At 32.1% G+C, this 12,903-nt stretch overlaps 1 protein-coding gene across 1 annotated transcript; it reads left to right on the top strand.

The window, feature by feature from the left end:
* The first annotated feature begins 1,189 nt into the window (after window positions 1-1,189).
* On the top strand, window positions 1,190-10,999 carry LOC149908225 (scavenger receptor class B member 1-like). Its single transcript, XM_090101661.1, has 11 exons — window positions 1,190-1,279; window positions 4,015-4,078; window positions 4,842-4,936; window positions 5,177-5,343; window positions 6,118-6,265; window positions 8,642-8,842; window positions 9,026-9,141; window positions 9,427-9,695; window positions 9,950-10,068; window positions 10,178-10,303; window positions 10,597-10,999. The coding sequence occupies exons 2-11, from the start codon at window positions 4,018-4,020 to the stop codon at window positions 10,858-10,860; spliced, it is 1,566 nt and encodes a 521-aa protein (XP_089957787.1). The 5' UTR covers window positions 1,190-1,279; window positions 4,015-4,017; the 3' UTR covers window positions 10,861-10,999.
* The last annotated feature ends 1,904 nt before the right edge of the window (window positions 11,000-12,903 follow it).

The raw sequence follows: 12,903 nt of genomic DNA, 5'->3' as shown, positions 1-12,903 counted from the left end.
CTAGCGGTCCGCCCCGGCTTCGCCCGTGGTACATGTTTACGTTTTCTCTACATAAGAACCATCCTCGTACTTCAAGGAATATAATAAAAAAAGAATTATCGAAATCGGTTCAGCCGTTCTCGAGTTATGCGCTTACCAACACATTTTGCGATTCATTTTTATATATAAGAAGATTATAATGAAAATAGTTCCTTGAACTTTGAGAAACAAAAATTAACGATACTATGGTATTTCTAGAAACAGGGGGAGATTTTTGAATAGGTACAAGAATCACGAAATCGCAATTTATAAAATGAATAACATGCACATTGCACACTCTATAACAGTCATAAGGTTTCTGGCTGGTTACTAAAGCTTAGTCACTATTACCACAAATAAGTAAATATTTCTACGTTATTACTGGAAAAAAGAAAATCTTGTCAATGTTAGAAATTAGAATTAAATGATTCTCATCCATATGAACTTGTACACATGTACACACATAAAAACTCACTCGATTCCTTTCATATTGTTAGCTATTTTTTTATTATATGCTATTCATAACAGCTTGAATGAAAAATGATTTCATTCAACCATTTCATCGTTAATCATGGCAGGACCATGCTGGACGAGGATAGCAAGAAATAGATCGATGTGGAGAATTCTTGGGGAGGCCTATGCCAAAGAGCAAGACAATCATAAAACGTGTCTAATGCAAACAATAATATATTTTAATTATGTCGCTTTCATAAACTTACATGTTCAATAATACTTAAGTAGTTTTTAAGAAGAAATGTAACATTTAGATTGTAAATAAAATATAAATGCTTTATTTATTTATTTATTATTTATCATCGTTAACCGTTTTTTATTAATTATCTATGTTTTATAATCCATTAACTGAGTGCACCAACCTCTTTTTAAATCGATTACAAAATTGACATATGTATAATTATTTAAATTGATATTAGTCTGGATTTGTCTAATTTGTGTTAGGTTGTGTTAAAATAATCTAGAAATAAGAAGAACGAAAGCTTATTTTAAAGTACCTAAATATTTTCAAAAACAACAATTGTTTCTATGATCACATATTACTTACATCAAGTGCATGAGATTGATATAGATAATAGATATATTAACATAAATAAACAATAATATTATTCTGATTTCTGAGGATATGTTGTTGACTTAATCGCAGTTCAAGTTGTGAGGTTTGAAAGCGCGAACGTTCATAATTTATTTTTATTGGAGCTTTTATTTATCTGTGGTTACGATTTGCCGCCTTTTTGAAGAGTTTGGCGTAAGTTTTTTCGTTTACAAAAGAATATTATTGTTTGTGACCGAATATTTTCAGTCATATTTATTTCAAAAAATATTTTTAGAAAGCTTTTCCCAAGCACTATTGAATTATTAAATTCTGAAGTTATTTTTCCGAAAAAATTGAACACATTTTTTTTAAATTTAATAAATATTTAATTCTTTATTTCGGAAATATAATATCATTTATTATCTACTATTTATGAGCTATATTTATTTTAATGGAGGCCTCATAAAAAAAAAAAAACCGGCCAAGTGCGAGTCGGACTCGCGCACCGAGGGTTCCGTATGTGATGTAACTAAAAATTTATGGTTTTCGTAATTTTTCCTTTATCTATGCTATAAGACGTTGCTTCGTACCAAATTTCAAGATTCTGAGTTCACGGGAAGCACCCTGTAGGTTTTGATTCCCTTGCAAGTGTCGAAAATTTGCGGCATAAACGGCTGTATCTTTTGATTGCGTTGGCTTAGAAGTTTGATTTTTTCACAGCTTCAAGGGACAGTAGACCTGAGTAATTGATATAAATTTCAGCTTCATACCTCCACGCGTTCCTGAGAAAAAGGGTCTTGACAGACGGACGGACGGACGGACGGACAGACGGACAACAAAGTGATCCTATAAGGGTTCCGTTTTTTCCTTTTGAGGTACGGAACCCTAAAAAGCGAAATATTGTACAAGCAGATTATAAACATTATAAATAATAATTTAATATTGTGGAGAAGAGCCGACCAGAAACTGAAGATGCTCTTAAAATCTTATTCCTATTTTTTACAACATTTTTTAATAATAATGATGCTATTTTATATTGTAAATTCTACCATTTTCACTACCTATTTATAATATTACTAGCTTCGGACCGCGGCTTCGCCCGCTTTTTTTAAAAAAAAGCTGCATAGTTCCCGTTCCCGTGGGATTTCCGGGATAAAACCTATTCTATGTGTTATCCAAGTTACCCTCTATATGTGTGCTTAATTTCAATGTAATCGGTTCAGTAGTATTTGCGTGAAAGAGTTACAAACACACTCATACACATCCTCACAAACTTTCGCATTTACTTATGTATAATATTAGTAGGATTTTATATCCCTTATCTAACTCATTCTCTGTCTCCCCTTACATGATAATAAGATAAGGAGTCAGTAATTTTTCAATATTAATATTAACTGCGATCGTGGACTTCATGACCCGTCCGATAAATGAAAATAATAATAATAATTAATAATCAATTAACTAGCGAAAAATAAAGGGATGGTGTTTTTATTTAGTGCAGTTTTATTTTGGTGAACATTCATATTAGACATGTAGGTACCTAACAGGGTAGAACTTTTTGCAGAACACCTAGGTATAAGCTTGCTATTTAAAAGTTTTCCCAATGGCTCTTCCGAATTCAATAAATAAGACATTTTTACAGATAATGGGCTCTACAATTTTTGTCTTCCGTCCCGAACTAATTTAATGACAAAACTTATATGCTATGATAGTAATTTTATTCCTGTGAGGTAATCATTGAGTAGTATAGTACTCGTATAATATATTTTTTGGTAAATGTAAATGAAGTTATAAAAGGATAACTGTAGGTATAAGAACACATCAACAAGATCTCCATACTCACTAGTTTTGAATAGTATGAGTCAACTTGCAATCAAAATTAATAACGTATTAGTAGTCTTAATCTCCGTGTCGGTAAATAAATTAAATATTCATTTATCTACTGAGACTATAACATTCATTGCATCTTTTAATTGTTTTAAGAAAGAAAGAAAGAAAAAACATTTATTTCAAGGACATAATCAAACAAAGTCTTAAAAACATGACAAACAAAACAGTAAAAAAAGTAAAATTATAAAGAGATAAAAAATAAAACGAAATTTGCACGGTAGGATGTCCTCGAAAAAGGGTGACCAACTCAGCTAAAAACTGTACGACAGAAATGCACGCACAGCGCTGGTTTTCAGTGGCCCCTAAATGTTGTCGCAATAATCAGAGTGACCTCCATTACAGTAAGAAAATATTAAAATAAATAATCAATAAATAAAAAATATACTAATAATAATACGTCTATGTGCAGAGATAAACAAAAATTAATAGAATAAATATGATATAAGTATGTAGTAATAAATATATTTTATTAAACCTGATTTACATAAACGTCTGAAATTAAATTTATAAGTTAATGAACCTTATGCATTGTGCTCTTGCGTGATAAACATGAATTTATTGATACGTGAAGATATTTGAATAAAAACAAAAAGTTATTTATTTACTCAGTTCGTTCATGATAAGACAACATAGTAAGTTGTCACCGTAAATGATCAATTTTAAATATTTTTTAGGTTTTAAATAATAAATCTGGTTTCCATAACACAAGCGAAAGCTTAGTATGGGATCAGATGGTGCCGTGTGTGAAAATTGTCCTGAAATATTTATTGAAGTGAAACTTACTGCGTTACGCCGTACGCGCGACATTTTTGCGTTACGCCGTACGCGTGACATTTTTGCGTTACGCCGTACGCGCGACATTTTTGCGTTACGCCGTACGCGTGACATTTTTGCGTTACGCCGTACGCGTGACATTTTTTGCGTTACGCCGTACGCGTGACATTTTTGCGTTACGCCATACTCGTGACGTTTAAATTCATAAAGAAGTTTCACTTCTTACGTGTGTACTCTAGTACACGCATACATTTTATTTATTTATTTATAACTTCTGTTCGCAGATCATGGCCAATAAAATCAATCAAAAGAATGGTTATCATTGCGAAAAATTTAAGAAGAAAAATGGTAAGTACTAATTATTTAAAGTACGCTTTATTACCCTTTTCAAGATTTAACGAACTTAGATAAAAATGATATTTAATTGGACTATGTTTGTTCGTATGTTACGGTGCATTTACACCGAAAGAGCGAATGCTCATTCTAACCGCACTTTATTAAATTCTAATGCTTTTGCTTGATTTGATGTTTTCAAAAAATGCCCTTTAATTTGGTCTCATCATCACATTTGAAAAATATATTAGAAATACATGTGCATCGAAAAAGTCGAGTTTTACAATTATTACATACTAGACACTAGTGGTCCGCCCCGGCTTCGCCCATGGTACATATTTCGCAATAAAAGGTAGCCTATGTCCTTTCTCGGGTATCAAAATATCTCCATACCAAATTCCATGCAAATTGGTTCAGTAGTTTAGGCGTGATTGAGTAACAGACAGACAGACAGAGTTACTTTCGCATTTATAATATTAGTATGGATAGGTAATATTATCATGATGAACTATAAACATAAATTGTAGAGCATAAAGAAGTAGCAAAAGCTACTAATTTTATAAGAACTTCCGTATCTGTAAAGAGACCCAGAGAAGTTATATGTTGTACAACGCTGAAATAATTTATATTCAAAGCCACTACTACTGGTATTGGTCGACAACATTGTGAGCTTTTCTAAGTACATACTTATCTAACAAAATAAAGATTGTTAAGCTTGTTTGGATCAAAAGTATTTCCAAACCATTGTACTAGTGTTACAAATACATTATGATTTCAGTTAAAAGTGTCGTGTACATTGTCATCGGCTGCATTTTCTTTTCCTTGGCAACAGCATCTTATTTAGTGGATCCCATACATTTGATGGCACGATTTGTGAGTATATCTTATGATTTATGAAGTATTCTTTATTATTATTAGAGTGCATTTATATTCATTGAAGATCTTTGAATTTTATAAACATGAAAGATTTTTGTGTACTTTTATACTAATAAGAGGCTCTAACTAACTATTTAATAAATAGGTAGTTAGAGCCGGATAAAGCGGATTCTTATAAATGCTACCTTATCAAATACCTATACTGACTAAGGATCAAGTGGTTCGTATTCTTTTCAGCTAACGCGTATATCAATGGGTACATTATTATACAATTTATTAAAACAAGAAGACATGGCAGGCGCGCATGTGTACACATATGTCTTCAATATAACGAATGCAGAGGACTTCATAGCAGGAAGAGATAGCAAGCTGAAAGTGGAAGAAGTTGGACCTTTTGTCTATCAGTGAGTATCAAAAAAATGAGAGTTGTTATTAAGCTATTGCATAGCTTCTATCGCGGGCCTTAAGCGCGGGGACCGAATCCAGAAATTCCGTAACGAAACAACCTCACGCTCCCCACTTCGACGGGCACCGAGGTTTGGCTTGAAGGCTTGCAATAGCTTTACCGCGGCAGTCCCCGAGTGCCACACGTCTTTTTTTTTAAATATTCATGTGACATTTCACAAGCGTTAAACAAGAGCTTATATTTATTTGTAATGAATAAAATCTTTCTTCAAAACCACAGTTCAAAACATTTTCAGTAGTAGGTATTTGTCATTGATATTGAAGTCTAGGGATATTTGGTATTGCATCAAATATCTTAAAATCTATGGCGAATTTGGTGATAGGTATTATTGTAAATGGAAGAATTATAGCTATTTTTAAGGTCTTAAGATAAGATTGTTTCTCCTGTTTTAGACATAGAGATAACAATGATGGAGTCATAACAATGTCTACAGTAGTACCTAGTCAATAAATACGCGTGGTTACTTTCTTATTTACAATAATAATTTGTTATTCTTATTACCCTAGAAGATAAATAGTTTGACCTTTCAATCATAATGATATCTATATGATGATAATAGACAGTTGAGGATGCCATAAATCATTTATGTTACAAAAATTACCCTTCATATTATAATGAATAAAACATTATAATAACTTAAAGCTAAATTAAAAATACTCTTAGTCATAAACGACCAAGAATCGATAAAAAAGGTATTTACTTTTTATTTCAGAGAATACCGCACCAACACCAACTTCGAGTTGCACGAAGAGACGGGAAGCATGAGTTACACCCCCAAAGTGTACGCCCGTTTTATCCCCGAGCTGTCGATAGCTCACCCCTCCAGTGTGAACCTTACTATGCCAAATATTGCTATGCTGGTATGTAACTTTGATATAAAATGCCATAATTGGTTTTGACTAGGCTTTAATTATCGTACCTATACCGGATTTCTACCTCTACTAATAAATAAAGCAAGTGGTATTGCAATTAAAATATAACTAACCGACTAACATATCTATACTAATATTATAAAGCTGAAATGTTTGTTTGTTTGAACGCGCTAATCTCGGGAACTAAAGGTCCGATTTGATAAATTCTTTCGGTGTTAGATAGCTCATTTATAGAGGAAGGCTATAGGCTATATATCATCACGGTACGACCAACAGGAGTGGAGCCACGGGGATGAAACCGCGCGGAGCATCTAGTTGTTGATAAGTTGCAAAAATTACAAAGGGGCATCAAGATGACGCGCTTTATTTGCACTTCCGGGAAGCTTTTTATATAGTCAATAACGAGATTTTGCAGACGAAGCTATGTACTACAGGTTTTGCCCCGGGTCTGATTTGTTCCATGCATGCTGCTGCAACAGATTATTTGTGTAACCGTCAATAGTTCGTCAGACTCGGTCTCTATGGGTCTAAAGTCCATCAAACTCGTTACGGAGTTAGTCAGGGTTCTATACTGGGCCCCACTAATTTTTCATTTTTTTTGTAACAAATGCAAATAGATACAATGTATGTTATGTATTCTGTGTTAAAACTACTATGTATCTATAATTAATTTTATCATGTAATTGGCGTTAAGTAATTTAAATTTTTATGATAATAAATATGATCACCATCAATTTGCGTTCCTCAGCATAATGTAATCGAATTATGTATGATATTGCATGCCAGTATAATAATGACTTAATTACTGATTTCATTTTTTTATAATAAAGAGTAATAAACAACATGTTAATCTTATAACTAAAATTAAATCACCATTCCAATCAAAATCTTTAAATACTTATTATCAATTGATAGTGGATAATATGTATTCACTTCTTATAACTAAAGTGTTATTTTATTAATAATAATATAATTTGTTATTTTAGTAATTAAAATACTTGGTTAAAATATTTAATGATGAATCTTTATGAATACCTTGTTATTTAGATACATTTACGCTAACATTTACACAATTTTCCCTAAAACGCAAAACCCAAGCTGATCCATTGAAATGTTACATTTTTTAGGCCTAACCTTGAGTTTTTTAGAGGACGCAATTTTATTTTTTTGATGTGTAGGGGGGGTCAGTGTGAAGCTAAAACCAAGTTTGTGGGGTCGCCACCCTTGTCCCATGGCCGCCATCTTGAAAATAGCGGTTGAAATGGTTTTAACGATATATCTCTTAAACTATTTATCTGATAATAAAACAATTTTAACATTATTTGTTGCAAATTAAATTCTCTACAACTTTGATTCAGTAACTTTTTGTCGTAGAACTATAAATAAAAAAGTTATAAGTGAAAATGTTCAGAAATTAGAGCTATTTATATTTTTCATAAAACTTTTTTTTATCATTTTACGAATAAATGATATTAGACTATTTTTGTAGATTGTTTTTCCAGGAACAACTTTTATATACAACATTCTTTCATTACGTCAATAGCTAAGGTTTTACAGCGCTCAGAAGTGAGTACTATTTTTCAGTAGTAACTATACATAATAAATTGGCTACTGGCTCTTTTCCCAGACTCTACAACAATGGAAGCACACTGCAGAACATTTCAGCCCTGCTTTTCGACGTAAAAAAAACGCACTTCCAGACTCTACCTCCTGGGTTGTGGGGAACAGATTCAATAATTAATTATTAATAATATTGTAAAATTAATTTTTAAAAATATTATTATAACAAAAATAAAATAATTACTGGTGACAAATTATTATTAGTAAACACATAATATATCGTATTCTGTATAGTAAAGAGTACTTAAAATAGTACTCACTTCGGATGGCTGTAAAACCTTAGCTATTTACTTAATGAAAAAATGTTGTAAATAAAAGTTGTTCTACGAAAAATAATCTCCAAAAAAAAAAAAAAAATTTCTTCGTAAACTTATAAAAAAAAGTTTTATTGAAAAATATAAACATCTCTAATTTCTGAACATTTTCGCTTATAACTTTTTTGTTTATAGTTCTACGACAAAAAGTTACTGAACCTAAGTTGTAGAGAATTTAATTTGCAACGAATAATGTTAACATTGTTTTATTATCAGATAAATAGTTTAAGAGATATATCGTAAAAACCATTTCAACCGCTATTTTCAAGATGGCGGCCGTGGGACAAGGGTGGCGACCCCACAAACTTGGTGATAGCTTCACACTGACCCCCCCTACACATCAAAAAAATAAAATTGCGTCCTCTAAAAAATGCGACCCCAAATGTAACTTTTCAATGGACCAAGCCTCACTCAAGATTCTTGTCTCCAGACTATAACATCATTAGCTTCCTCATACCCATACTGGACTCGTCTGGCCTATAACTTGATGGTGAAGCAGCTGCGCACCACCTCTGTGATGAAGGTGGACGCAGAGCGCTTCCTCTGGGGGTATGACGAGCCACTCATTGCTATGGCTCATAATATTCTGCCTGGCTGGATTAACTTTGAACGAATGGGCGTGCTAGATCGAGTGAGTACCATGTTTACTAATGGAAAGTAGAAAAATGTCTTGATGTTCTGTGCATGAATGAAAATGAAAATAAGAATAAAGAAGAACAATTTGATTTAGGTTTAAATCGATTTTACCTACACACTCTTCGATGTTCAGGTCTACCAATATTTCTAATTCTACTATAAATAATATAATTTCCAGTTGTATAACTCCGGAGATATGACATTCGACTTGGGTGCGACCAATAATGACAAATTCCGGATCAAATCATACAATGGAGAGAAAGGGATTGATGCTCTTGGCTACAGCAAAAAACAGTAGGTTCAAAAATGTTCTTATTACTTTTCTGATTTCCAATATATTATTAGAAACGTAATTGCAATTGCATTTTCAGTAGAAAATATATATATAAAGAAAATATATGTATACTTATTAATTATTCTCACAATTGAAAGTTTATACTTACTGTATCCATTTAGCTGTTTTTAAGTGAAGGAGTTACAATACATCGTCAAAAACATTTACGAATCAGGTGTAACATTAACTTAGTATACTACTGATCATTGTCCAACTGCTTTTAAAGTTATTTGTACACTTTACAGAAGTCGCTGTAACACGTTTGAAGACACTTACGAAGGTATCGCTTATCCCTCAGACCTGACGAAGGAGAGGCCACTGCGCGTCTTCAGAAACGTCTTCTGTCGAATACTAGATCTAGAATACCAAGGCACCAAGACCATGCATTTTGGCCCTGAAGTTTTTAGATATTCGTTTAGCAAAAAAGTCTTCTCTAATACAACAGAAAACAAATGTTTGTGTCCTGATAACAACTGTATTGATGGGATAACGGATTTGTCACCATGTTTCTTTGGTAAGGTGTATACATTAGAACGAATTAGTTTGAATGCAATGAAGCATGATAATATACTTACCAGTATGAGTAAAATATATAGGCATGATTTTAAATCATATTTTGAAATTTCTTCTAAAAATACTTTTGTAATATTTTCAAGATCTAAATATTTTGATATAAGATCTTACATCCTTCACATTAAAAAATTTATGAACTAGCCAAAAACCCTATTGAATCCCGGAAACTAAAAGCTTTCATTATTTTCGTTACAGGTCTAAGCGTAGCATTATCTAATGCTCATTATTTACACGGAGATCCTAAAATTTACGAACGTATCGAGGGAATAGCTCCAGACGAAGCAAAACATGGCAGCGAGTTTCTGGTTGATCCTGTGAGTTGCTATTTGTTTAATGGCTTATATGAAATATGAAATATTTAACAGGAATGAAAGAAATTTATTTATCTAAAAAATTAATTAGGACTCATGTAATTTTTTGTAGAAACTTGGCGCAGTTCTGGACACACGGTTCACACTTCAACTTAGCTTGGTTTTAAAGGATCTAAGCTTCAACCCAATCGCTAAACCTTTCTCCAAAATGATCATACCAGTGACTTACTTTAAAATTGTGAGTTAATTTTGTATTTAAGACAATAGTATCTTCTAAAACTCAAGCATTTAAGAGTACTTAGTAGACTAAATCCCGTTCTGTTCTTATAGATATAAAATCTTCCATTACTTTTTATCCTATCAGCTATATAGATCAACTTTCTTCCTAATATCATCTCTTTGATCGTACATTTTTTTTACCCTGATGTATTTTTTTGCGATCATGTCTTAATTCCTCTCACTTGTAATTGTAGTTGCAGGTCCATATTTTCTTTTCTATACTTTTATTTACATTTAAACACAATATTTCAGGTGCAGCCCGAATTACCACAGGAGACAGTAACTAATTTCTGGATCATCTACGTCCTCGCTCCCTACATCATACATACATTAGAAATTATGTTATTCGCCACAGGCGTAGTATTAATAACCCTTTCAGCTAGATTGTATCACTCTTCAGTTTTCCAACAAAATAATATGAATAGAATTATTAGCCAATCGGAACCTTTGGTAGATCAGAAATACAATTCTTTGAGAAGATCTTGTGAAAAAATTCAATGTTTAGATTCAAGGTAACAGTGATTTTGAATTTTGGATGATGATGTGTTTTTGTTGACTATGTAGATACATTATTTAAGTATTAAACTAATTACATGAAGTGAAAGCTAGATTCCTGCATTTTAACTCGTAAAATTGTTAAGTAACTAATGTTTGGTTTGGTGCATAGAAATCTAAATAACAAGACACTAGAAGTCGTAAGCGTGCGTGACCTTGTCGCCACTCAGGTGATTTGCACATCACCAGTGCATTCGTCACTGTTCAGTTGCTCTGGAGACGTATGAGTGTATACATGGTGTGTTTCAGCAATTCCCATTGCGGATATTCTTCCACAAGTTGTAATTATACTTATAAAGGAATAATATTTCATCGGAAAATATATTTTTTTAGAAATAATGCCGTTTTTCCTTAAAATTATAGAATATTTACAAGTATTACGAGTGTCACCATAGTAATCGAAATAACAATGAATGACACAGTCGACCATTCTTATTATCACGTTTGTTCGTATTGGACCAAAAAGTCTCATATACTTAGGGATGTTATTCTAAAATAAACCGTAAATTCGTGCGTTAGGATACATATTCAAAAGCTTAATTTAATAGATAAGTTAGTTTTCACTAAAATCAAGCTGTCCAATAAAAGGCATAGTTTACTTGTGTGTACTGTTTAGCTTTCGGTTTGAATGTGTTGATTTTGGCGACAGCGGTTTTCATACGAATTATGACATTACAGCACTTCTATGTGTCTTGTTATTTAGATTTCTATGGTTTGGTGTCTGTTTGAGATTGAAATTTCTGAATCATTTTGCACGTATAGATGGATAAGTAAGAACTACTTTTTTTAATCACAAATTTTAAATAGATTTATAATAGCTTATTCTTGTGTGTATATGTATCAGTAACAAGTAGGTAGTAGTAATATTTAGTGATATTAATTGGTAAAATAAATTTGCTCAATAAAAAATCTGAGAGTAATCAGTAATGTATTTTTTTATTATTTGTTTATTTAAATATTGTATTTTTAGGCTTAAAATGAAATGAGCTGAATAAAATTATGTACCAATACCAATATAAAAATAACAAAAGTTTGTTTTATTTATTGCACTTACATTTGTTTAAAGAAATCATACAAAAACCGTACAAAATTAAATAACAAAAGCTTAGGATACTTTTCCCAAAAAGCTTTCATAATAAGCATAATCCGTATCCGAATCCGTGTTAGTATCGGTATCCGTATCAGTATCTGAACTAGTATCACTAAACTCGTAACTTACATAATTGTGCCGTTTTTTATCTGCTTCAATCAAATCCTTTATATCTCCCAATGGAGGGTGGTTATGCTCCACCGGCTCGTATACCGTTCTTGCTGGCAATATTATAGGCATCTGTTGATAATTCGGCAAAATCGGATAGGTACACGGATTCGTACATATTTGCCCAAAACAACACGGCCCATTTGTTGAATTTAAACCACCCGCCTTCATTGTTGGTGGCTTCATCAAGTCTTGATAAGATTTCATAAACTCCATCATAGATTTCGCAGCGGACTGATTGTCTATGGGTAGAGAGTTTATACAATAGAGTGAGGATAAAACGAGTAAACTAGACCACATTTTTAAGAAGTATGGCGTCTAATGGAATAAACAGCCTGAAATAGGTCACGTAATTCGATTGTTCATTGTTAATTTCAATGCTAATTTTGTTGAAGTGCAAATAGCTGTTACGTAGATTTGACTTCATATTTCTTAGAACTTTTGAAGATAAAAATCCTTCAATGATTTTCTTTGTTCTTTCGATAAATAGTTAAGTATGAGAAATTTAAAGGCATTTACAATGTTCGATTATCTTTTTGTTAGTCTCTGTTTAATGTTCATTCACTAATTTCAATAGGTATTGCATGTGGACGTATTCATATAAATATTTAATTGATTAAAAAATAGCGTTGATATTTTAAGATTTTCGATTTTTAATAAGTAGACATAGTGACCATATTCAGTACTATATAAAAGTGCATATTTATCCTGTGTATTTGTTCCCCAAGAGGTATATGAAAAACATT

The sequence above is a fragment of the Colias eurytheme genome, chromosome 5, assembly GCF_061535395.1.
Source record: "Colias eurytheme isolate Ceu_HAF_F1 chromosome 5, ilColEury1 Martin Lab GWU primary, whole genome shotgun sequence".
NCBI classification, from domain to species: Eukaryota; Metazoa; Arthropoda; class Insecta; order Lepidoptera; family Pieridae; genus Colias; species Colias eurytheme.
Note: the sequence above shows the minus strand (reverse complement) of the source record. Positions and strands in the feature narration are given on the sequence as shown.

Coding starts and splice junctions, on each gene's coding strand:
- LOC149908225 (XM_090101661.1), top strand. CDS start 4,018: ATGGCCAATAAAATCAATCAAAAGAATGGTTATCATTGCGAAAAATTT. Junction 4,079..4,841: donor AAAATTTAAGAAGAAAAATG/GTAAGTACTAAT, acceptor TTATGATTTCAG/TTAAAAGTGTCGTGTACATT. Junction 10,069..10,177: donor GCGAGTTTCTGGTTGATCCT/GTGAGTTGCTAT, acceptor AATTTTTTGTAG/AAACTTGGCGCAGTTCTGGA.